Below are 25,929 nucleotides of genomic sequence, written 5' to 3'. Positions count from 1 at the left end.
TCATAGATGGTTTTTATATCCATCTACAAACAAGGAGTGAGATTGTCCTCAGCTTGTCAAAAAAACATCAACAATATTTTTCAAATAACAGTCTGGGGACTCAGGGTACAAGAAACACAGACACTCTGCGGTACCCTAAACATAGATTGTCTCTTTTGGAGAAGGGTCCATATAACATGGCAATTAAGCTGTTTAATCGCCTTCCACCAGAGATAAAAAAAAAGAAAAACAAACTAACACATTTTTTTAAAAAAACTGGAAACTCATCTAGCTGCAACATGTCCTTATAAAGTGGACGATTTTTTTTAAATGAGCACATCTGTCTGAGTCAGGGGTTGTACTGTATATATTCAATTTTTGTTAGACTATCTTTTATCCATTATATTTGATTTTTTAAATAATTAATTGTAATAATTGTAATTGTAATAATTAATTTACACTCTAGTTATAATTGACATGCCATCTGTTACATGAGCTATGCTCAAATTTGTAATGTTTTTTATGGCAAATAAAGAGTTTGAGTTTAGATGTGCTAGTAAAGATATATAAAATAAACGGTATCAGCAATCTGCCACATACTTTCTCCCATTAGCTTGTCAACAACCTTTAACATGGGTATGCGGTGGGAGTAACTATCATATTTTATATGGAAAATAACTTTCGAACCGTAATTTTTACAGCAATGGGTGGTTGGACTACGTTGTTAAGAATTATAAGGACCATCACATTCTAATTCCAATCAAAACTGTCTTTTTTTTTCAAAAATACGATTTTCTTATATTTGATAAGGTTTTATGGGAAAATAACATAATTTACATTAACTTTTGAACCACAATTTTTAATGTGAGTCCTAACATTTTGTTCAGAATTCAAAGGGCATACAAAAATTTTATCAAAATAGTTCAGGCTATTTTTGAGAAAATCTTATTTTTCTGGTTTTTTTTTTTGTTTTTATGGAAAAATCCCCATTAAAAAAAAATTTAAACAGCTGGAGATACCATGGAGGAGTTCCTACATACCAAATTTCATCAAAATCGGACCACAGTTGTGTAGTCTGTAGCTCTGTACACATCCACACATACAGACACACCCACACACACAGACATCACTTCAAAAACCACTTTTTTGGGTCCAGAGGGACCCAAAAATCCACTCAAAACTCAAACTCGAAATTGTTGGCGAGAACAATACTTTCTCCAAATAGGCTACTATGTTTAGGGAGAGAAAGTAAAAGGAGGGTAGAACAAATTCAAGATTACTTTTTACTTAATATATTTAAAATAATGTAAACATTTGGTGGTAAAATAAGATATAAATGTGTGTTATATATGCTGAATTTATTTTAAATTGACATTCAAACAAGCTTATTAATGATGTATTAATTGGAAATTCTACCTTGAATACCCAAGTTGACCAAAATTCTTCAGTTTCAAAGCACTCAAACTTCTCTGAATGTCTCGTATCTGAAAGAGCAAAGGGGTTTAAAAGTATGGTTATAATATAAAAATAATGGATCGTTAACACTTAACAAGACGATTTGACGAGTATAAGTTGTCATAGCTCTTACGGTGAAGAAGCCGTACTGCTAACTCACTGGCACTCAAGTAGTTGGTCCAATCTTACCTGCAAGCGCTAGTTTCTCATGTATTTATATTAGCATTTGTCCCGGCTGGCCAATGGTGACATGGTGGCTCAGTTGACGAAGGCATTGCACTAACGTGCATAGCGTTAAGATCTTTCTACATCTGCGGGTTCGATTCCCATATGTGTGCTATCTATATATTTAATACGCGACATGAAACTTTGTGAACATAAGGTTTTTTCGTTTTAAGATTTAACCCCACATATTATATACCAAAATGTTCGTCTAGGTGTGTAGATGTGCAAACTGGATTTAGATTTTCGAAATATATCTTTTGAAGGGCGTGGGCTACCCTCAAAGTTCCTTCCATAAGGATAACATTGTGATTGATTTGAATGTTATTATATTCTGAAACAGGTGTCAATACATTAGTAAAAGAAATCCCGGCTGTTTTGTTTGGTTATGAAATGTAAACAGTTTGCATGTTTTTAAAAAATAGTTAGAAACCCGGCAAAAATATGTTACCTATTATAGGACACGACGGGAGAAAAGTTTTACATTTTATTTTAGTTTAAACATGCTAAGGACCCGACGATAAAGAAATATTGCAGGTCGGACACGGCGAGTCAACATACGGCAAGCAATGCAAAACGTAATGAGCCCAGACGAGGAGCTGGAACAGTTAGTGGCAACGTGTACTTACAAAATTACACTGACAAATACAAGAACTCAGCAGCATTCACTCGGCGAGATGGTATTAAAATGTCAGAAATGTGGTGTGCTACATTTTAAAGAAGGAGGGCCTTTCATGTATAAGGTGCACGACACAATTTATCACTCAATTGGCACCTTTCAACTGTCAGAATGGGAGCATCCCACATATGCCGAAATGTATATCTATGACGTCGAAACCGCTGTTCAAGAAAGAATGCTAAACAAAGCTAATGGCTTTTGCAGCACTGAACTCACGCACATTTTGACTAAACATTTGGTTGATATTAATCTATTCGCGCAAGTTTTCAGCATGATAAGCTCCGTCCTGCAAAATACTCCTACTGAACAGCAAAAAGAACTTAGAATGTATATAGCCAACGATCGAGCTCAAGACCAACGTCGATACAACGACGTAACTTCTACGTTGCTACAATATATCCTAATTTATTCGTGCGAATTCGCACGGGTTCACCTAGTCCATATTAAACCTTCTAATGTGTGGCTTAGCCGGTGGGAAGGCTCATCAACTGGTGGCTGGTGGGACTATAGGTGTCCAGCTTGGGTGGAAGTCGATGGCATTAGCGAGTTAACTAGGGATTGCATACAACCATTGACTATACACCTCTACATACAACTTTTGTTTTGCTTCTTTTTAAACTAGTATAGAGAAAGACACAGAACCTTTTTTAATGAATATGACATAACTGACATATTATGAAATAAACAAATGACATATAAATGAATTTAACTGTGGTCAAAGGGTTAAATTCATCATAAGTTTATGACATGAGAGTTCTACTGCTAGTAAGCTAATTTTTTAGATAGAATGTGTCAGAATGTTGGCAAATATCTTGTCAGAGTTTTAAACCTTATTTCTGGTGGAAATGCCATGAATTGAAAGCTTAAGATAGTAACAAACCTTTTTTATTTCTTCAGAGAGTATCTTTTGCTCAGTCCGAGGACTCATCAGTGTTGAGGATTGACTGGTCTGCAACTCTTGAAGTGCAGTCATTATTGATACAATCCTGTTATTTATTGGCCTGGAACCCAAAACAATATTTTATAGCCATTTAAAATGTGACATTACAGCTCTATGAACAAACTGTATATTTGGGAATCCTGTTAATATGTTACATCACATACACATTCACGATATGTTTGAATTTAAAAGAGTGAAAAAATATAATTACCCGTGTACCTTTATTAACACAATTTTAATTGACCAAACAAAGCTTAATATTTCCAGTCTTATTATCACCATCAACCATTATTAGGGACAAAATAAAAACCTACATCACTAAATAAAAATTAATTTATTCTTGACATTTAAGTTACATAATCTAAGTTATAATCTAGAGTTTCACGAGAAGATTAAACATTAAGAGCTAAATGAAATGAATTACTTACTCCTCATGCCGGAAATTGTGGGGAGATGATTCCCTTCGGTGGTTCCAGTCCTAAAAAAAAGGTTGTTATATTCATATTGATAGTGTACAATTAAAATAAATGGAAAATAGTTCATTTGTTAATGTGAAATAATCATTACTGCATGTTACTTAACATGTTTGATTGCAATATATTATTCTCGTCATAATGGAAATCTGTTCTCAACATACATAGTTTATATAGATGTAAATCGTAAGTCTTATTTGTTTATGAGTCTTTGTTCATGGGGATTTCAAACAAGTGTTATATGAATTTTGAGTTTGTTACATCAAGATTTTACCGCAAGTCCCTTGATTTTCCAAGGTGCCAAGGATGTACATAAGCGCCTTTTTGGTACTATGAGGACTAATCTCTAATTTAACTTTAAAAACTACTATTTTTTTCAATGTGAAAATAGCATTAACTATTTCATAACACAAAGAAATATATTTATAACCTCTTTCAAATCTTTTCTTGACAATATTTTGAGGTATTCTGGATCAGTGCCAAAGGGGAAGTCAACCTCTGTCTTACAAGAAACTGAAACAAATTACAAATATTAAAACAGGTTTTAACAAAACTTTAAAACTAGAGGTGGACATTATTTGACGTAGTATGATAAATAATACTAATACTCAAGTGCCACACATTGCCCTGGTAATAGATTACTGACAATACCCTATTATTTTTGTAACGAGATCGAACTGTTAAAACGAAGGTTTGATATAATACTGATAGGGTCTTCCTTTTAACTGTAGATTTTACAAAATAACCTTGTAAATGTACAAATGTACCTTGGTAGAAAGATTGTTTTTGTAACATCATCTTAACTGTTGGAACGAGCGGGTGAAATAATGCTGATCTAGTCTTCCTACTAATAGCGACCCGTCTTTGACTAAGGGGTAATACATAACAAAAAAATATAGTATTACTTCACTTATTACCAAAAAAGCTAAGGTACGTTACTGACTATTACATGCAAAGTAACAGTAATGTATTTCCAATTCCTACTATAAACAGGGCCTAGTTATAAATAAAACATAAAAAAGCTTTCTTTTACATTTTCATATAAAATTGTTCTAATAAAATGTATTGTTATGTTGTAATTTTGTTAATAATACTAGACTCTGTCCACTAATTTTCATTTAAAGAGAGGTTCATACCTTTCTTGACGTGTGTTTGCTTGAGTAGTTTGGTTTCATCTTGCCACTGCTGCAATGTCTCCACATTCCTTAAAACGGAATTGATAATATAAGATATTATTCTTATTATTTTCTTTACCAGGGAACTGAGTGACTGAGTGTTATCCATTGGTGTAATAATTTCATTGTTTGGAATGTAAAAAAATATAAAACATGCATATACATGATTTTAAACAGTTTTGGTTCCTTTACAAACAATAATATCATAAAATATTGTCTAAAACAAATAATAACATGCTCAAGTATTGGTGCTGTTTATACAACATTTTGTTCATTCACAATTTTGCCCTTGTAAATCATTAAACCAATTTAAATAAACACATTATACTGACACAGCCAACTATACTGAAATTCATAATCAGCATTGTTGGTAACAAGCTAGTACTCCAAAAGAAAAGAATTTGGGAAAAATAAAAATGTACAATGTTTAGATTAAGTTTTTTAAGCCAATCAATGTAATTAATAAATAAGGTAACTAATTTTGTAGAATATGAAAAGTACTAGTAATATTAAATAGGTAAAGAAGTGCCATTCCAGGTGCAAAACCAACCTTTCCATGCTTCGATCTATCTTCTCGTTTGAATAAATAACACATAGGTCTCATTAGCATTTTATGATTTTCCTTGAGTTATCATGCTTACCGTTATGATCCAAAAATGTTTTTTGGCTTTTAGGAAATTTACTGACAGGAAAACAAATACCGGTATGGATAAATTTTAGCATACAAAAATAAAATATAAGGCATTCTATGATAACTTTGAAAATAAAATAACATTTTAGCGAATTTCCCATATAGGGAATAAGCTATTACCGTAGTACTCATGGTAAGACCTGGACGCGGGACCGATTTTTTTTTTCGTTTTGAGGTCCCTAGAGGCCAAAAACACCATCCGTTCAAATTCATATATATATATATATATATGTGTCCGTTAGCACGATAACTCGAGCAAAAATGATCCGATTTTGATGAAATTTGGTACAAACGTGTAAACCTACGTTTATTCGAACGAGTTCGCGATCCAGCATGATCGGACCATGGGAACGGGGGTTTACGGGGGGTTTTATGGGGTAAAAATAGGCTTTTCCCATTTTTGACCCAAAAAACATAAAATTTAGCAATTTCATTCCAAATCATTTTGTAGAGCTTAAAAAAACAAATAATTTAGTATATTGAAGCGTTGTTATACGCCTAATGGTTACGGAGAAAATTCCAAAAAATTGTAAATTTAAAATTCCAATGTTATTCTTATGGAGAATAAGTAAACTGTTGTAGTTTACTTGTTTATGAACATATTTTGATCAAATTTGGAAAATGTTTTAATTTCTTACTAACTATTAACATTAAAAAAAAAAAACAGTTTTACCCTCCCTGATGCAGCAAACCTAAGTACTTGTTAAACTAATTCTATTTAAATAGGGAATAAATGTTATATTTTTAAGTAGACATTTCAGTGTAAATCCAATCAGTCAAATGGAAATTCGCTTAGTCTGCAGGTTTGCTGCGGCGGGGGTATTTTACCAAGCAGTGTTATGTTCACATGGCCATTTTGTAACTTAAACTATTTAACAAAAAATGTACATGAAACACATCAGTTACCCAATTAACGATTCAAACTAAAGGATATATTTATGTACTCTATTAACTACTTTATTCTATATTTTTGCATTTTTAGGGTTTTACACCTTTGTTTTATTTACAGAGCTCAACAATGACAGCTTACACACTCAACAATAATCAATTTTGATTTGATTCTTTCAATGACCAGACTCAACAGACAAATGAACTGCAATATTAATTACCTACAATCTTTTTTTACAATTTTTATCTCGGCTGTGAATACATCATACTGTGTGTGAGTATATCTTTGAAGTGTTACTAGATTTTTCAATTTAGAAACCTATAAACAACTTACAAAACAAGATACAAGTGTCATCAATAAACTACCGTGGATGTTATCAAAATCCTTTAACCACAATTCTTCATTGGGGTGACAAAAGTAAAATAAACTTACTTTCTTCTTTGAAGTATTGCATCTTGTTTTAATAACATTTCACGAACTTTCTCTATCCAAATGTCTCGTATGAGGCTCAGTTGCATGTCTCTGTTGTTGCTCCTACGAAATCATTCAAATAAATCACAAATAAAAAACTTTTTAAATTTTACTTACAAATCATTAATAAACCATTTATTTGGTGACTTCTATTTTACCAATATTTTAATTTGAATACCTACTCCGTACACAGAGATTGGTGCCCAATAAATTAATTGGGATGAATAAAATTAACACTAATTAACAGTAAAAGTTAATACTAACTACTTAGAAAAATACAGGTACAGCAAAACTATAACTTACAAAATGTTCAGTTAATTGGACTAGACAAATGTGTTAACTGGCCTACCTCGAATGATCGTTGTCAAGTGGTACACTTGATCTGGCTTTAGTTAAACTTCTTGACCGCTTTTTACAGTTGACTGAAGAAGAAGGATTATCAACCATCAAGACCTGTAAAACCACTTATATAAAAATACTAGTCCACTCACTTTATGGCTGGATATAGCTATTGTATATTTACAATCTAAATCAAAATGATGATAAAAATCCAAACATTAGGGTTGATGTAAAACAGGCCTTGCCTACCCTGAAGCCCCAAATGCTCATGGGAGTATCTCTTGCTGTCATTAGATCAGCTTAAACTGATGGAGAAGTTAATGGTTTTTAACCATTTCTAGATTTAATGTACTCGCCTTTATATTTTAAGACTTTTTGAGTCATTACTATGCTTTTCCTTTAGATATTTTAGGCAAACAAACATGTTTTTAATGACTCTGGTTATAGTTTACAGAGTTAATAAGTTTAGTTAATGAGTATAAGTTTGAGTTGGTTAGGTAGGCCAAGTAATATCTGTTTACTTTTGCTGAGAAATCTGCAGATAGATTAAATGACAGCTCAAAGAAAGTTTAAATAATCGTTGTGTATAAAGGGTCTCTTCCCCATTATTTACATGTTTCATGAAGAAATAAAAAAAGTTAAACTTCTTTAGCAATGCGTAACTGAAAACAAACTGCTAGTAGCCTACAGTTGTGATTCAACCGATTGACACCAGAATATTTTTTTATTTCTCTATTAATTATTTTTTAGGTTATGTAGGCTACTTTTATGTCTCTTACACTATGTGATCAACATGTCCATATTTAACCAAAATAAAATATAAAAAAATAAAAATTGTATCGTCTTCTTATATACTGACATAGATTGAGCATACTATGCTTAATCTATATGAAATTAATATAAAAAGAATCAAAACAGGTGTTGTGTGCAATCCCAATTAAACTCACTAATGCTGTCAACTCCCACCCAAGCTGGACACCATTTATTTAAGGTAAGCCCTCCACTCCAGATAAGCTATACATTAGTAAACTCAATATAAATTGTACATGTACAGGATTCGAATCCATGCATGTCGAAAGACCTCATTGCTACACTCAGTCAACAGAGCTACCCTGCCACCGTGGGCCCAAAAAGGTTCATTGCCACTATAACATGAGGACATGACACACATGAGTTACTCAATGGGTTAAGTGAAGTACAGTACAGTAACCTAGCACTGACCTGTCCCACATCTTGAGGTGCCTGTCGTCTGTCCCGGGAGATGGGCTGTACATTGATACACCTGCTGAGATTTGCTGCACTCAGGTGCGAGTTATCTAGCTCTCCTACCTTGTTTACCACAGCTGATTTACTCCCACTCACCTTTTGCCTTCGTCCTGGAAAACATTATGTCAAACTGACTTGGCTTCTAGTTTGGGAACCAGCTATTACCTTGATGATGGTAATGGAATGTCTTGATAAAACTTCCAAATCTTAACAAGAACAAGTATATTTTCAAAGTTAGGGGGAATCTGGGGTAAATTCTATATAATGTTAATTGATAAAAAAAATAATTAAATTCTAGGTAGTAAAAATTATTAATAATGCTAATCGCCCATCGGTGTTATTTGACATTTATTGCAGACGGACATTCTAGATAATGTCCTCATCGGTATACTAGGTATTATTTGACAGTTATTGCAGATGGACATTCTACATAATGTCCTTATACAGGTATGCTGATCAGTATTATTTGACATTTATTGCAGACGGACATTCTAGATAATGTCCTCATCCAGGTATGCTATATAGGTATTATTTGACGGTTATAGCAGATGGACATTCTACATAATGTCATCATACAGGTCTGTGCATGCTAATCAGTATTATTTGAATGTGTTAATGCTGACGGAAATGTTTTTATCAATATCAGTAAATTGCCTAATCATCAACTTATGGTGTAATCTGGTGATATTATTTGTATATTATGAGTCGTTGTAAGTTGATAAAACTAAAAACACCAATTACCTTATTTGTTAGATGGTGGAGGTTAATTTTCTGTAAATTTGTATAAGTTATAATAACTCAGGTCACGTTTTTAAGTTTAGTAAACATAGCACATGTCATATAATCGAATACAGTACCTTGTTTGGATTGGGCTGTCTTGGTTTGTGAATGGGTCTCTGAAATGAGATGTATTTGTTGAGGTGACTGCATTTGAAGCCACTCTTTTTGTAAAAACTCTATAGTGCTTTGCACCCCTTGGTTGACAATGTGGGGAGGAGGGTACTCGAGTGGGTTTCTCGCTAGTTGCAAGCCCCTCAGTGTTTTTACAGATCCTGAAAATGTTTGAATAAATTTGAAAAATATTATTAAATACCTGCTGTTCGGCAAATGATCCAAATAATTGAAGAAAACACACCTAGTTTCAGCTCATCATCTCATCATCAGGGATGTTTGATTTTTATAATTTTTGTAAAGGTTAACAAAAAATTACAAACATATCAAGTATAACTTTTATAAAGATATTTTAAAGACTATTTTCAACAAAAACTGGCTTTTATAGTCCTACCATTTTTTTCTAATTGGAAATTTGCTTGTGTTCTTATGCACATTAGACAAAATTTTTTCGTTACATTGCTCGAGCAGTTTGTAAGTAAGCCTTATAAAACTATACTCTGCAATCGTAACCAAACGGTAGATGATATGAAATAAAATAAAGGTTTGGCTTGACTGAATATATGGGGTTGGGTGGATGGTTTCATTCTTTTACACATGCCAAACCAAAAGTAACAGTGTTTGTAAACTATAAGATCCCTTATCATAATATCATAGATTTAAGATGTAAAGTTACTCTCTTTTACTTTTAGCTGTTGAAAATTTTATCAAAACACATTAAACAAGAATCAGACTTACCTATTTCAATAGGAATACTTTCTAAATGATTGCCCTCTAGCAGTAAAACTTGCAGAGATGGATGATCCATTACTGAGTTAGGAATGGTCCTCAATTTATTGTTTCTCAAGTCAAGCCACCTTAGTTCTCGTAAAGTCGGGAACAAAGATGGGTTTAACTCTGTTAAGTCATTCCCTTCTAAGTATAAGTACTGAAATTTAAAAATGAATTAAAATAAAATCTCCCTTATGAAAATTATTTAATAGGTACTGCAAAAAAAATATTAGTGGAGAAGAGAAAAATGATTTTCAAGCCCTATACAACATCAAAACTTTTTAAATAGACAATAGCAAAATAAAATAAAAAATTTGTTTAAAGTTTTTTTTAAGTTAGTTAATCGCTGTGTTATGCTATATAGTCTAAAGTTGAGTTACTTTGGGGCTATAAATTACACATGTTGACTACAGTCAAACCTCTATGAGACAAATTTCTAGGGGCAGGGGGTAAAATTGTATTACTGTATTGTGGTATTCTTAATAAAGAGAATATCTAAACATGAGCCTACTAAGTAAATGCCAACACACGACAAAATGCTACAAAATGGAGAGTCTAAGAATATTTGTTGTAGAGGTTAATCAGTCCTAGTCCATGTCACAAACAAATTCGTTTTGGTCTTATGGAGGTTTTTAACCTAAATGATTATGCCATATAGAGGTGTTTTTAGCATTGACCTTTACAAAACATTCAAGGGGATATTTTTTAATTCTTATCGAGGAATTCGTTTTGCCGAGGTTTGTACTAACAAGGTTTGACTTTAGAGCCGAATTTAGAATAGGTGTGGCCCTAGGCCAAATTAATCCCTGCAGCCCCCACCCTTAAAATTAAATTTCTGGGATATTATGCCATCGTCACCCGCAATCACAACAAAATCGTCAACATCTTCCCGGGGACATTATCGTTAGACACAATCGTGGAAAATTATTAATTTTAATTTTATAAAATAAAATTCAAATATTGTTCTACAAATTTTTTTCTACAAACCACGGTGGCCTCATTTGCCTGTAGCTGGCCTAGTAGAAAATCCGGCGCTGTACTGGACTAAGCTATTCCGTCTACCTATCATAATTCATGATGAAATGGCCTCTGGTTCGTCAGAATTAACTATATAGTGGTTTAAATTACCTGGGTTTTTTTTTGGAACAATTCTTTGTAGTTTGTTAAGACTACAGCTATGCTTCAAATGGAGAACATCATTAGGTAGGAAGTTCTGTGTTGCATGTTATGTGTTTTGTCACTTATTTATCAAACTTTCGACGAACTCCACCACGAGGAATATTTAAATGAAGACTACGTGACATTCTTCCGACCTGATTTGCTCCATTTGAAGTATGAAACAGCTGTAGTCTTAACAAACAACAAAGGATCGTTCCGATAGTACCTAACAATTTGGGTAATTTAAACCACTATAGCTTACATATTTGTGATTTTTATCCTATTGGGTAACAACAGCTAGAAATCAGCTCAACTGGTTAAATATATAGATTCTTCATTCTCTGCACGAAGAAATAATAATCCTTTATTCCTTGATCCTGGATATGCTCTAGTGCATTATTAATGTATCTTCTTTGAATCATTCCTGTTTAGACCCCTAACTCATCTAAACTTTTTTTGAAGTTCAGCCCACACTGTACCATCATATTTCATAAGGCATGAAGTTACAAGTAGGCCTACCAGTGTTGGGGAAGCTACTTTTAAAATGTAGCTACACCCACATTTCAAAAGTTTACTATGTCTACAACTATGACCACAACTACTTTTGCATAGGTTTCTATTATTCTATCTTTTAGCAATAATTTAAAACTAACCAAAGTTGTCATACACAGGAATAGCTGTAGGCTATGTAGGAAATTGTTAACAAACAGATAATTTTTGATTGGGGGCTGGAATGTGTGTTTTAAAAACTCGTAACCAAGTGTTAAAATATTATCTAATAATTTGATACAGCTAGTAAAAGAAATTAAGCTTGCTGCAGCTATAATCCTGAACAGTAGCAAAAGCTACAACTTACGCTACAAAAATTGCTGCATGCTACTTCCGAACACTGACAAGTTCATCATAAAATATTAACAAATTCTAGAGAAGTGTGTTTACAAAACAGCATGCACACTGCACAGATTAGAATAAGCTACATTTCAGGCTTACTATCAGTAAAGCTTACCTGTATATTTACTAGTTTATAAAGAATTTCATCTGGGATGGACTTGATACCACACCTGCTAAAATCTTTAGATATACAATTCTCTTCAATTATTTCATGATCAAATGGTCTACCCTTGTCCATAACTACAATATAATGATTAACATCCAAACCAATAATAAGTAATTCTACAAAATATTTCTTCACAGTACCAAGTAAATCAAACTTTAATTCTTTCTACAAATTTTACAATCTACTTGAAAGTAAATGAACTCTCTATGTTATGATGGTTTGTTGAGGTAAATAAACAAATGGTGGCAAGGGAGATCGATATGATATGTTCTTATTAACATTAGCATGTTTCGTGCGTATCACAAGTTGTAGCTAAGACACGGATTTGTTTATCATGCGATGTAATTATTCATAAACATGAACCGGAAACACTGGTGTCGGCGCGCATTGAAGTAACTAACTACCGGTAGGTCTGGTACTATAAGAAGTTCCGCATTTGGTCTACAACACTCATATAGCCCCGCGTATGGCTTTTGTGTTTATACTGTACATATATTCGCTTTAACTGATCAATTTTTCAATGTATTCATTGGGAAATATACCTGTGTATTGATATGTTATTTTATGAAATCACATTGCTTATTTTCTGTTTGATCTTCCGATCTTCAATCGTGTAAAAGCAAATTTGTTCATTTAAGGTTCCACTAGCATTGATTATACTAGTTTAGTAAGTAACGCCATTCAATGAAAATATTGTGTTATACTTGATTTATTCAACCTTGACCAACAAAAGATGGATGGATTGTAGGATACATTAATGTGCATAATTATTTAAAATTAATTACAGTTATTTGATTTTGACTACGTCGTAGTCGTTCTAATTTTTTTTTATTGAAATGTTAGGGTGAGCTTTTCTAGTATATGCGTGTAGCAGATATAGGGATTTTTCAAAATTCAATGTCGACTGAGTGGTAAGAGAACTTTGGAATAGATATTGGAAGTCAAGAGCGATTCTTATTTGGCATAAGTATAAGGAGGTGATTGAATTTAAAGGTCTGGCATGCGAAAAAGACCCCCCAGGCTTCACCAGGAAACGCACTAGCTTCTAGCGAGTGTCAAGCGCGATGCTGAGTGCAACTACACTACGGGCTACAACGGGAGTACACTACTGTATGTGTTAACACTATCTTAACAGCTGTTTCAATTAAACAAGTTGGTTCTGTTCTTTCTATGATGTTCAATAGCATTAAAGTTACAAGGATTACCAACAGGGTGCAGCACTATTATTTCTTTTACATTTATGACAACAGCTAATTTGCAACCAAAAGGTGAGTGAGCGTAGCGAACGAACTTCAACCTGGAGGCGAGTTAGCGTAGTGAACGAGCTAACCTGAAGGCAAGTGAGCGCAGCGAACGAGCTCCAACCTATAGGTCAGTGAGCGTAGCGAACGAGCTCCAACCTAAATGTGAGTGAGCGTAGCGAACGAACTTCAACCAGGACGTGATTGAGCCATGCGAACGAGATCATCTTGAAAATTAAGACGTTTCTTGAAAATTAAGACGTTTCTTGAAAATTAAGACGTTAAACGGGGCAAAGCCCGCGGGTTACAGCTAGTAGTAAAATAAAACACAATGTGAAACACTATATAGTGTTACTGTATATAGTCAATGGTACGGCTCCGGAGTCTTGGCGGTTTAGCTTACATAGACTAGCCGATCGCCAATGAATATGCCAGAAATCATAGAATAACTAAACGAAAACTACATACTGTAATTATAACTAAGCATAATGCTTATGGAGCATATAAACATTGAATTTCAAAGAAAGTATGTTAATTCTATCATAGAGTTTTACCATAGAATTTCTATGGTATTATTATAGAATCTATTGTACGTGGAGAAATTGAGCATACAACATATGCTTTAATGTTTTTAGTTAGGAAATATCTAACGCTCTCATACTATTTATCTACTGGATTGTGAATATCAATATAAATAGTTAATTTAGTAATACAAACTATAATAGATTATATAACTTTGTATAGTGATGACAATAATATGTAGAAATCATTGTAATTTAGTAATCACCATCTAAGCTCTGTCAGAGATCAGCTGACAAATAATTCTTTTGGTTTCTATTGGTCGTTTGAGTGTCGTCGTCGTATTCTAGACATTTTGACATTTTTTTATTTTCTAGTACTGACTGAGACTGAGGTCTGTCATTTGTGCACAAAACAAAAGTAACTAGTGGTTGGTTGATCGTAAGAAGATGTTAGTGTAAACATGTCTTTATTTAGTTGTGAAAATCTTTGTTTATTTTTATCGAGATAAGTGTTTTTATAGTTTTACAAATGTTACTGTTTTACCAGTTATGGTAATAATTACCAGTGCTTTAGTTGTGTATAAGTTATCCAATTATATCAGAGTCACATTGAAATCAATCTTGTGTCTAATCTATGATAACATTCTTTATTTTATCAACCTGAATTCTTGTGGAATTAGAAACGAAATATTTATAAAATTTGATATGTGGTTTTCAAGCAGCAAGGTTGATCTGAGCAATCAAAAAGACATAATTTTTAGTGATCTGATTCAAGAGTGTAGACATGCAGCTCCGGGTGCAAGGCTTTCTTATTCAATAAGGACAAGATTAGAAAGATTTGCCAAAGAACACAGAAAGGAAATTGTCAGTCGGATCAAAGATGGTTGTGCTCCTTTGTTCATAGCGTGTAAAAGAGGTCATTTAGAAATTGTAGAATATCTCATTACTGTATGTGATGCTGATATCGAACAAAGAGGTCTGTACGAAGTTCCTGATGACCGATCGGTCCATAGTGTTACGCCACTTTGGTGTGCGGCTGTCTCTGGAAAGCTTCCTGTTATCAGATGTCTTGTAGAGCATGGTGCTGATGTAAACGCAGTATCAGATACAGGATCAACTCCAGTTAGAAGTGCATGTTTTATGACCCATATGAACATTGTGTCGTATTTGGTTAAATGTGGTGCAGACATTTTGATAGCAAACTATAATGGAGGAACATGCCTTATAAATTCTGTCCAAAGTGTTCAGTTATGCCAGTTTCTATTGGAAAATGGTGCTCATGTTAATGCCCGAGATATTCAGAACAAAACTGCATTGCATTATGCCATTCAAGAGCATCGCTTTGAAACAACTAAGCTGTTGCTAGACCATGGAGCTGATCCTTATGCTCGCAGCCGTTACAATGATGATGCTCTGCAGACAGCCTGTCTAAAGGGTGCAGCTCAAATTTTTACCTACTTGATTGACAGAATCCCATATGAACCAGAACGGTTAGCTGATGCTCATGAACTCATGGGATCCACATTTTTGGATGAACATTCAGATTCACAAGTAAGCATATAATTTGGGCTAGTCTAGACTAGGCCATACACACTAACAAAAAGGCTTAATTTTAGCCACACATTATATATGACAAATAATATTTACTAGTTTGTTATGTTGACTTAATCAAAAATCTTGTAGAACAACTTAAGCAAAGTAGCCTAATTCAGCTAGGTGAAGGATAAATCATCCTATTCCTACTGTAACCATAAAAGGTGTCACCATATTTGCGTAGCCTAGTTAAGCTACTGTAACTATAGTAAAAGAACTTGTAGGCTAAGTAAGCTGAGTGTTAAGAACAAACTTTTTAACATTATGATTCACTTAGGCCTATAAGATATTGTTAAATCAATTTTATACCCTATAGGTATAAGTTAGGCCTAGTTGTTATGTTTTAGATTCATACCCACAAATTATTTAGCTACTAATTTTTTAAGTGTCATTTAAATGTTTTCAGACCTGTTGTTTTGAGTTTTTCAACACCTTAGACCGAGGCACCTGTCTTCACAAACCTGATCTGATACGGTAATCTGATCTGTTGTTTTTTTCCTATGACGTTAGGCACAAGCCCAGGAATATTTTTTTCACGTTACTTCAGGCTAGACCTAGGGCTTGTGGCAATATCACTTCCATAAAATCCATTGGTGATTTGGCAGGATTTGAACTTCTGTGGTCTAACCACTAGACCAGCTTGCTCCCCCGATCAGATCTGTTATAGTTTAAAACATATATATATATACACACATGTAATTTCATGTTCTGGATTCGGAACTACAAGGTCTTCATATAGTAAGAAATAAATCTGTAAAAAATAAATGTTTGTATTGTTTAAGGTTGCATTGTTGCATTGGCAGCTAGCCACCAGTTTGAGGAGACAACATGGCACCAACGGTGAACCTCTACCAAAGAGACCTGACTTGCCTCCAAGAGCTGCATTCGGACATGCACGAGAGTTCAGAACTGAGGAAGACCTTCAAAATATAGCTTTAGACTTGGATGCAATGAGAATACAAAGTTTGCTTGTATGCGAGCGAGTGCTTGGACCAACACACAAGGATACTTTGTTTCGCTTAATGTACCGAGGAGCTGCTTATGCTGATGACCTCATGTATCAACGGTGCATAGACCTCTGGAAGAGAGCTCTAGAAATCAGAGTTGAAAAAGACTCGGTAAGTCATTTAGTTTTATCATATTCTGATAAATTTTAAAGAGTAAAATGTTAAAGAGTCATCTTATTTAACTTCTACGCAAAAATTACCATGCTTTAAGAAAAAGATTGCAATATTTAAATAGACTAAATTACATTAAGCTATGATTCTCTAAAAAAATTAAGTTAAAGCCTAACTGTAGCACATTCTCTTAACTTATGTAAAACAAAACTGTCATATAATAAACTGTTAGTTGATCTTTTCATTTTATAGGATGGAGACTTCATCATTGTCTCCCACAGTCACGGTGAAATAGTGATTTTTGATAAGACAATTTTGGCGATTCCGAGAATGAAAGCTCTGCTCAAAAATCAAACCCCGTAAAAGATTATCAGTCAAATTAAATTTTAAAGAGAAAGAAATTTCCACATCTCAATATCTAAGGCCTTGTTAAGATGAAAACTGTCATGAATAGAATTAGTGTCTAAAAACTTGTCTGTTAATAATTAGGAGATCAGGCGTTTTGATTTGAACTTCGATGATGTTATTTACTTATAAAACTGCAACTCGTGATCCATCCTTGTATGTTTTGGGTGTAATCAAATTTTATGGAATGATCAATTTGTCATCTACTTAGTGTATTACTACAACACTTTTATTTTTCAGGTGTTGTTTAGCGACACATGTTTTACTGCTCAGGCACTTGTTCGTCTCTTTGTTGATCTCAATGAGAAGAGTCTTGAAGTTGTTTGGAATGCAAACATGAGAGTTGAAGATGAACCACGATTTGACGATGTGCTGGCTACTTTTACCCTGCTCACTGACAAATTATCAGATTGTCGACAACTTCTTGAGGTTTGTTTGTTAAAAAAAATCATGTAAGGAGTGACTGTGCAGAATGGGAATTAAGTTTATTTTTCAAGATACCAAATAAGGTCCAGAAAGTAAATTGAGAAATTTTATGTTTGACCCTGTTCTCAAAGTCAAATCATACTAGTGTGTATACTTGTTAAAATAAAATAAAGTATATTTACATGTTTATACCAAATTTTATCATAATTGGATCATATTTACTCAAGTTATCGTGCTAATAGATACATACCGTACAGTATAGGCCTATATGTAAATCTGAACAGATATTATTTTAGATCTCTGGGGACATAAAAACGAAAAAGAGAATCATTCCTGGGGCATCAGGCTTACACTATTCCCTGAATGGGAAATTTGCTAAATGCTGTAGGTAATATTAATAAGATTTGATCAAGGAAAGGCACTAGGCCATGGATTTTGAATTGTAGAATAAGGAGGATAGCAGTTAGCTGACCTTGAAGAAATACAGGTTAGGTCGTAGAATATGCAGTTAAAGAGAAACTGAACACACTATTTATTTTGTGCTAATTATAACCATACAGCAGAGGCCGACAGATATAAAACCTTAAAAAGTTTTGAAGTCCAATACAGCTCAGGTTTTAGTTTATATAGGATACAAAAGGGGAAAAGCTTATACTAGATTAATAGCTACTTATATATTGGCTTTCATTTACAAATTGAAAAAATTGTATAGGCAGTCTAGTGATGTTTTATGTAATTTGTAATTTTTTAGTCTCTCAATAATTCAGTCATATCTTAGCTAGGAATGGGTGAAAGAGCCAGACTAGTGGATGGCAATGAGGGAAATACATTAAAATTGAGTACATAGTGAATCCGGTAAAATCATGAACATTTCATCAGACATCTCTATTGTCCCCTGCAATAATGGCAAAACTAAGAACATCTCCTGCAGTCAGAGGCTTGGCTAGATTCTCTGACTTTGCTTAGGTCTGGTTTAGCTCGAAAATCGAGCCGCTGATACACCTTTAACCTTGATATAACCTTCCACAAACAAAACTTTGCTGCAATGGGACAGAACTGGAGGCGATAGTTTGGACACACAGTGACTTGTAAATTGCTAGAATCAGAACCAAAAGATCAATATTTAAGACAGCCAGATTACTGGCAAACCTGAGTTTGACCAGATTATCGTTGGTTTAGCCTATTATCCATTTATTTTCCTAAAACAATTGTTGAATCACATCTTAAATGGGCGTAATTTGTGTTGTTTTGGTCTCAGATACGTCCGGTGTACAAGAGACAACAGGAGAGCTTTGACCGGATACTCAAGTGTATCACGCACCTGATCTACTTGCTGGTGGAGACTGCGCGTAGTGAGGTGCAGCAGAGGCAAGTGTACGAGTGTGTCCACAGCCTGGTGTTGTCCAACCCTCGCTCTGCCACCACCGGCGATACACTGCTGCATCTCTGTGTGTCTCGGCTCAACACGATCAAGAGCAGCTACTTCAGCGATGACAACCAGGTAAGCCTACATCCTCTAGTACACTTCATAAAAATATTGAGGTGTCAAAAGTATACTCACCGAGAATTAAGGAAACTTAAGAAGTAAGGAAAGTATAAGAAACTTGCTTATGGGACTTGTGCTTTCAGCTCTAATATGTTGTCCATGTTGGTACGTACCTGCTAGTGGCAATATACTTGTGACGAGCCAGAGCGGCAAGCACTTTGCGGAAGTTCCTATCGCACAAGGTCTTCCAGCATGAGCGTTATAATAGTTATGTGATGGCAAGAGGGAAAGAAGTGTGAGGGGGTTAGGAGAAGTGATTAGTACAAGACACCATAAACTAATAACTGCTAGACACCACTTAATTTCACCATTGAATGCTTTCTCTGTACCTTTCTTCTCTTGAGAATCGTACAGTAAAATTTCCAACCTGAATATAACCAACTCCTCAGGAAATCTGATCATATTAGATTCTACCAAACTTTTCCGTACAAAGCTGGTTTTTGCAACAACTAAAAATTCTTTCAAACATACCTTGCGTAGGCATACAATTTATTTTTACAGTAGATTATGCAGAATTTGTTTTTTGTGAATGAGTTTACTGCTTATCTGACACTTTTTTTGCTATTGTGATACGTGATTTTGCTCCTCTCTGGTTACCAAACCATTCTTCTTGAGCTTTAACCAAGATTTTTGCACATAAAGAGATATACGGTTCTACTGTATTTTGGCTAAAACCGTTATGGTATCATTTGAATTTTTTAAATGTTTCAGTTAATATTTCCCAACATGAAAGTGATCAAACTACTGTTGGAATGTGGCGCGCCTGTGAATGCAAAAAATGAGTCCAAGTCTACACCTCTGCATGTGGCAGCCAATCCTTACAACTTTTACGGTCCTGTGAGTATACCTACTAAGCTTTTACGTAAACTAATGTTGCTAATGCATTTCACAAAAAATATTTAAATATACTTTGATCATTAAACAGAAAAAAGATTTTAATGTATAAGTTTTAGATATATTACCACCAAAAGCAACCATAAAACAAAAATTATTTTAATAAAGTTCTACAACAAAGGTATTTAAAAACTCACTCACCGCTATGAGAAGTATCCCAATTTGTTTGGCGACTATGTAGATAAGCAGTAGTATTTGGTTTTAAATAAACTATTTTTATTAATGAACCAGCTGATCTTAGTCAGTAACAAAGCTACACAGATCATCCCCAGTCTACACTAATATTTTGGGTTGAAATACGAGGTGGTTTCTCCTTCTTAAATAATTGATAACTTAACTACAATACTTTAGACTTCAAACCTATAAAAATGTAATTTTGCGTAAACAAAAATCTCAATTTTAAAAAGAAATTAAAGATAACGATTTTGTTATTCTTTCTCTATGCTCTTCTATCCATTTTTGAATGTTTCTCTTCATCTTCAAATCAAGTCACCGTGGTTGCTTATTGCCCGATTACATCATGCTAGAGTTTGCTATGGTTATTTATCACCCAGTTACAGTTTATTGAGCATAACGTTTCCATCAGTCCCCAGCCAATAAAATTGTAATAATCAAGTTACTAATACAACTATAATTTAATTATACTGAACTCGGCTATAGAAACACTTATAGTTAGAATTGACCAGAACAGGCAATTATGTCTTTACTAACCTGTGTCTGTACTCGAACTGTCGTCCGTCTCAGTCTCTAAAGCGGGGTTGACGTCTTATCGCTTGAGGGCAAATTTCGACTATTGTCTGTCCTTAAACTATTAATTAAAGCTTGTGCTCCTGTTTCTCGAATTCAAGAGATTGCAAAGTATTAGGTGTTATTTCAAAACGAATAACCGTCATAATTTCCGATGACTTAAAAGAGTCAACTCAAAGATAATGTAATCACTCCATTCCAGTTATCGAAACTGAAAAAGAACTCACTTTGAAAACAAACGCTTTTCTGTGTATCATGTGTTCACTATGAACAGCTGTGATTAATACAAGTTATTCGTCTGTTTAAGTAAACAAAATCTTTTCTTCATTAGAAATACATAGGCATTTTGATGGCCTGTGGGGCAAAGCCCGAGGACTTTTATTACAGAAATTGGTGAAAGGGGTGTCTACGCGATAAATACTTAATTTTGACAAATCATTTGTTAAAATACGTCCATTATTAACAGAGGAGTAGTGTTTTGTAGAAATCGCCTTTGCATATTATATGTAAGGATACTTCTTCTACTTTACTACAGAAATCAGTTGTGACATAGCGCACAGCAGACAGATGTGAAAACGGAGCAGATGATACAGGTCTGCACAGTGTTGACGTCATATTCACATTTAATTTTTATCAATGGAACTGTGATAGAAAAAAACAAAAAAACAATAATGTGGGGAGTTTGTTAAATCTAGGAATTTGTTAAATTAAGGCTCGTTATATCAAGGTTAGACTGTAATATGCTGTCTTTAATTCTCTATCATCAGAACACCTTAATAGAAGTGAGGTGTCATCAGCATGTAAAAATACTTCAGCATTATTAATATTTAAATCATTAATAGCTATATAGAATAAATTAGTGAGTCGGTGGCTCAGTCGGTAGCTTCGCGGACTTCGGGCCCAAGGCAGCGATGTCGTGGGTTCGGATCCTGGTCACTGCCGAAAACATTTCATCAGTACAGATCACCTTTGTACTGTACCGGCTCACTCCTTGCTAAGCTGTATACGATTCACGCACGGGCGGTTAGTCTATGTGGACGGGCAAATGCAAGGTTAAAAGAGGCCGCCAACCTCTTAAAATAATAATAATAATAATAATGGACCTAGTAGTGAAATCATTTTCAATTAGATTCTAACTTAACTTAATTTTTACTGTATCTTTTTTCATCATGACTCATTGTTTTCTATTTCTAAATATGATTTTAACCAATTTAGAGTGCCATTGTTAATTCCATAACATTTTAGATGCCCAATCAATCAATTGATTAACACAATGATATTTTTACTTTTGAAAATCAATATTCTTCAATCAAACAGCTGCTATACGTAAGTGTCAAAAATGCAACGCAGTAAACAGTAATCAGGTGATAGTTCAAGGTAGTAATTTTTTTTCAAGCAAATTGGTAAAAGTTGCTCCTATTTTCTTTTTATATTTATTATGTTAATTTTTACATATAAGGCTACTGTCAAACCCTACTTTATAAATTTGGTTAAGTTTTAAAGCTTTTGGTGTAAAAATGGAAGTAATATGAAATCAATTGTCTAAATCCTTTTTGTGGGGCCTACCGTATATGTAAAAATTCACCTAAGAGATTTGATTCGATTATGATTTCTGTCTATTTCTTTGATGTTTAACACTTTCACTGCACATTACGAGTGACACAACACTAGCGCTTTCCAAGTGGCGCACGACGAGTATACTCGTCAAAGCATCATTTATGAACTATTGTTCCAATGCGAGGTTAGCCACTGCCGTGAGTCATTGTGCTTGACCGCTCTTTTGCGGTTTGATGGTGTATCCAGGTACTCAGTCCTGCTTTTCCCTTCCATTTGGCAATACTGAGAGCCTGTATGCTGTGTGTTGGGTTCTTATAAAACTATGTCCACAACGACTGGGACACAGTATATCTCTCATTTGGATTAAACTAAATTTAAATGTTTTTGCTCACTCATCCACGCAGAGCATTAGCTGTTTGCGCAACCGGCCGTGGTCGGCCATCGCGCAACCGCATTGAACGTGTTAAGATCTCATCCCTTTTACAGCCTTGTGTGCAAAACAACTTTGCATATCTCTATATAAACTAAACAATTCAATTAAAGAAATCTCCATACAGTGTATTTGTTGTTTCAGTTGGTACAGTTGCTGCTTGATGTCGGAGCTCACCTGGACCAGCCTAACAAAGCTGGGGATTGTCCTTGGACACTCATATCTAAGAACCCTCACAACATCCATCTGCTACAGTACACCAGTCTTGCATGTCTGGCCGCCACCGCTGTCTGCAAGTACGGCATCCTCTACCGAGGCCAGATACCTCGCACTCTAGAGACATTCGTCAAATTCCACCAGAAGTGAAACTGTTAATTTGCATTTCTATGGTTATATTTGTATCAATAACTTGTTGTGCCTAACGGTTGTATAAAATTTGTTTTATTTTAAATGTAAAAAATAATAGTGTTTCATATATAACATTTATAATATACCACCTTGGAGTTAGCTCTAGCAATACGTGTTGAAAGTTTTAATTGTTCGTGGAATTACTGCAATTCAATAATATTATCTCTTCTCTAATGTTACAGAATTTTTATTTTTATATAAAATATCAAGGTTAAAACCTATTTGTATAAAATGTGGCAGCTATTTTTGTGATTCCTAATAAAATTAGCTGCAGACAATATGTGTTAACAGTGATACTCACTCAAATATGTTTTAACATTTTAAGATCATATTCATAATAATCATAATATTATGTAACTCAAAGATTATAAAATTTTTAAAGGTAATTTGGTTGTATATAATTTGTTTTATTTTAAATGTAAAAAATAATAGTACTGTTAATACTGATCTATGAAATACTGTTCTATGAAATGGCGACCATACAAAGTAGGTATTTTAAGCTAAGTACGAATGGAGATGAGTGTAGGATGAGTGGCGCGATCTTGTAGTCTTGTTAGTGACTAAGGCCGACACTCCTTAGACACAGCTGTTAATTAATAGCCCATACAGCTAATGGCAACTAAGGGACCTACAGTTTATAGTGGAATCCGAACCACATTTTTGCCTTGGTAATTACGAATTGGTCTAATTATCAGGATAGTACTGCGGATAGTTGTTTTACTCACCCGTGCGGACGTTAATCCACACTGGGGAGTATCGCATCCACAGTGCATGCCTATAAATATCCACAATTCGTGACCTCCTAGTAACTGGATTACAGGACGACGCCACCCGTCCTAGTCAAAATGTTTCAATAGTGTTTCATGTATAACATTTATTATATACCATCTTGGAGTTAGCTCTAGCAATATGTGTTGAAAGTTTTAATTGTTCGTGGAATTACTGCAATTCAATAATATAATCTCTTCTCTAATGTTACAGAATTTTTATTTTTATATAAAATATCAAGGTTAAAACCTATTTGTTTAAAATGTGGCAGCTATTTTTGTGATTCCTAATAAATTTAGTTGCAGACAATATGTGTTAACAGTGATACTCACTCAAATATGTTTTAACATTGTAAGATCATATTCATAACAATCATAATATTATGTAACTCAAAGATTATAAAATTTTTAAAGGTAATTAAATTTGACTTTTAGGTGTTGATGAGGTATTTACTATTATTTTCCTGATTATCATACAGTTCATCATCCTATATTACATTTCAACCTCTTTATGGGTGTTCTTTCAACCGTTCTATTCGTATCATAGTAAAGGACTCTTTTTTAAAATTTCCCTTAGTAGGGTGCTTTTAGCAAAAAAAAAAGGCATAATCTCATCATCCAAAGTCAAAGCTAACTTTTGACTCCAAACAGCTCAATATAATCCTCATATTGTATGGTAAAAAGTCACACCATCTTGAGCGTCGGGTGGGGGTGGAAGGGAGGGTTACATTGAAAATTGATAGTTTTTGGTGTCAAAAAAATATCTCAAAATCTATGCGGTTTAGTGTAACATTCGTTATTTACAAAAAAAGTATGATAAATTTTCAAACAAGAATGGTCCTCTTCATAAGCTTGTTAAAGTGAACGGTTAAATGGTTGCTAAAGGTTAAAAGATGGGCATTTTTAAAACTTTGCTTAAAAACATAGTCCGATGTGCACAAATAATCTCAATAACTGGCAGGATAACCTCACTAGCTCAACATTCATCTGCTGACAGGGCGCACACCCTAATTTTATGTTCTGCTCCACTGACAATGTCAATGCATGTAAATGTCCATGATAATAAATGATTTGATTTGATTTGATTTGACATCATTATGGAACAGCTGAAGCCAATTTTATTGTTACGTCCAACTGTAGAGATCGTGTTTTGTTCACAATTGGTTTCTTGTTATTCCAGTAATTTAAAACCTCATTTAACCAAATAAAACGATATAATCATAAACTATAACTGGTTATATAACCAAATAGTAAAGCACAAATCATGAAAATAGCCCTAAAATAATATAAACCAAATTTTATCCACCCCAGCGATCAGTGTGGACGTACATGAACTAGACACGAAAAACAAGCTTCGCTTCAAAATTTACAATGGGATGAGGAGTCTACTTGTGTTGTTTAGTCTATGCTATTGTTTTACACATTAAAGGTTTAATTGTTGAATATCTATATAATTAATACGCTACATGAAACTTTGTCGGTTGAACTCCTTCGCCATTTCTTAACCGATTTTATCCATTGACGTCTCATTGGAAAGAAACTGGCCTTACATTTTTGAAAGCGTCCCTTGCGCTATTCCCCAGTGGCTTTGAAAGTTCCCATGTTATTCTTATGGAGAACATAATTGTTTACATTTTGATCAGCTGTATAATTTAATTGCTGTTATTTATATTTCAATTCAATGAAATGCATTGAGTACATTTGTTTACTATTTGAGTTTGTGTAAACATAACCCCAAGACGGATCGTGTTAGTATGGTTGTATCTTAAATTTGTGTATTTATCGTTGTTTTGTGTCGCTATGACGGATCGTGTTAGCAT

General features: G+C 34.0%; 2 protein-coding genes across 2 annotated transcripts; one reads left to right on the top strand and one right to left on the bottom strand.

Moving 5' to 3' along the window:
- Positions 1–1,305: 1,305 nt before the first annotated feature.
- On the bottom strand, positions 1,306–12,584 carry LOC128988675 (leucine-rich repeat-containing protein 27-like). Its single transcript, XM_054410198.1, has 11 exons — positions 12,406–12,584; positions 10,209–10,398; positions 9,437–9,631; positions 8,535–8,689; positions 7,324–7,427; positions 6,936–7,037; positions 4,885–4,952; positions 4,179–4,261; positions 3,704–3,753; positions 3,216–3,336; positions 1,306–1,463 (listed from the first exon to the last, which is right to left on the bottom strand). The coding sequence occupies exons 1-11, from the start codon at positions 12,526–12,528 to the stop codon at positions 1,392–1,394; spliced, it is 1,263 nt and encodes a 420-aa protein (XP_054266173.1). The 5' UTR covers positions 12,529–12,584; the 3' UTR covers positions 1,306–1,391.
- A 2,002-nt stretch (positions 12,585–14,586) lies between these two features.
- On the top strand, positions 14,587–24,551 carry LOC128988670 (protein fem-1 homolog CG6966). The gene is made up of 6 exons (XM_054410185.1): positions 14,587–15,769; positions 16,594–16,929; positions 17,575–17,763; positions 19,019–19,261; positions 20,018–20,143; positions 23,079–24,551. Exons 1-6 carry the CDS (start codon positions 14,768–14,770, stop codon positions 23,298–23,300), a joined length of 2,118 nt encoding a protein of 705 aa, XP_054266160.1. The 5' UTR covers positions 14,587–14,767; the 3' UTR covers positions 23,301–24,551.
- The last annotated feature ends 1,378 nt before the right edge of the window (positions 24,552–25,929 follow it).

This window comes from Macrosteles quadrilineatus, unplaced genomic scaffold (genome assembly GCF_028750875.1).
Source record: "Macrosteles quadrilineatus isolate MER2022 unplaced genomic scaffold, UCM_ALF_1.0 Scaffold_1__1_contigs__length_201487025, whole genome shotgun sequence".
Classification (NCBI taxonomy): domain Eukaryota; kingdom Metazoa; phylum Arthropoda; class Insecta; order Hemiptera; family Cicadellidae; genus Macrosteles; species Macrosteles quadrilineatus.
Note: the sequence above shows the minus strand (reverse complement) of the source record. Positions and strands in the feature narration are given on the sequence as shown.

Excerpts from the sequence above, each read along its gene's own strand:
- LOC128988675 (XM_054410198.1), bottom strand. The coding sequence starts at position 12,528 with ATGGACAAGGGTAGACCATTTGATCATGAAATAATTGAAGAGAATTGT. Across the intron at positions 8,690-9,436 it reads GACAGCCCAATCCAAACAAG|GACGAAGGCAAAAGGTGAGT; the intron begins GTACTGTATTCG and ends AATGTTTTCCAG. Across the intron at positions 7,428-8,534 it reads CACCTCAAGATGTGGGACAG|GTCTTGATGGTTGATAATCC; the intron begins GTCAGTGCTAGG and ends GTGGTTTTACAG.
- LOC128988670 (XM_054410185.1), top strand. The coding sequence starts at position 14,768 with ATGGTAATAATTACCAGTGCTTTAGTTGTGTATAAGTTATCCAATTAT. Across the intron at positions 15,770-16,593 it reads ATGAACATTCAGATTCACAA|GTTGCATTGTTGCATTGGCA; the intron begins GTAAGCATATAA and ends GTATTGTTTAAG. Across the intron at positions 19,262-20,017 it reads ACTTCAGCGATGACAACCAG|TTAATATTTCCCAACATGAA; the intron begins GTAAGCCTACAT and ends TAAATGTTTCAG.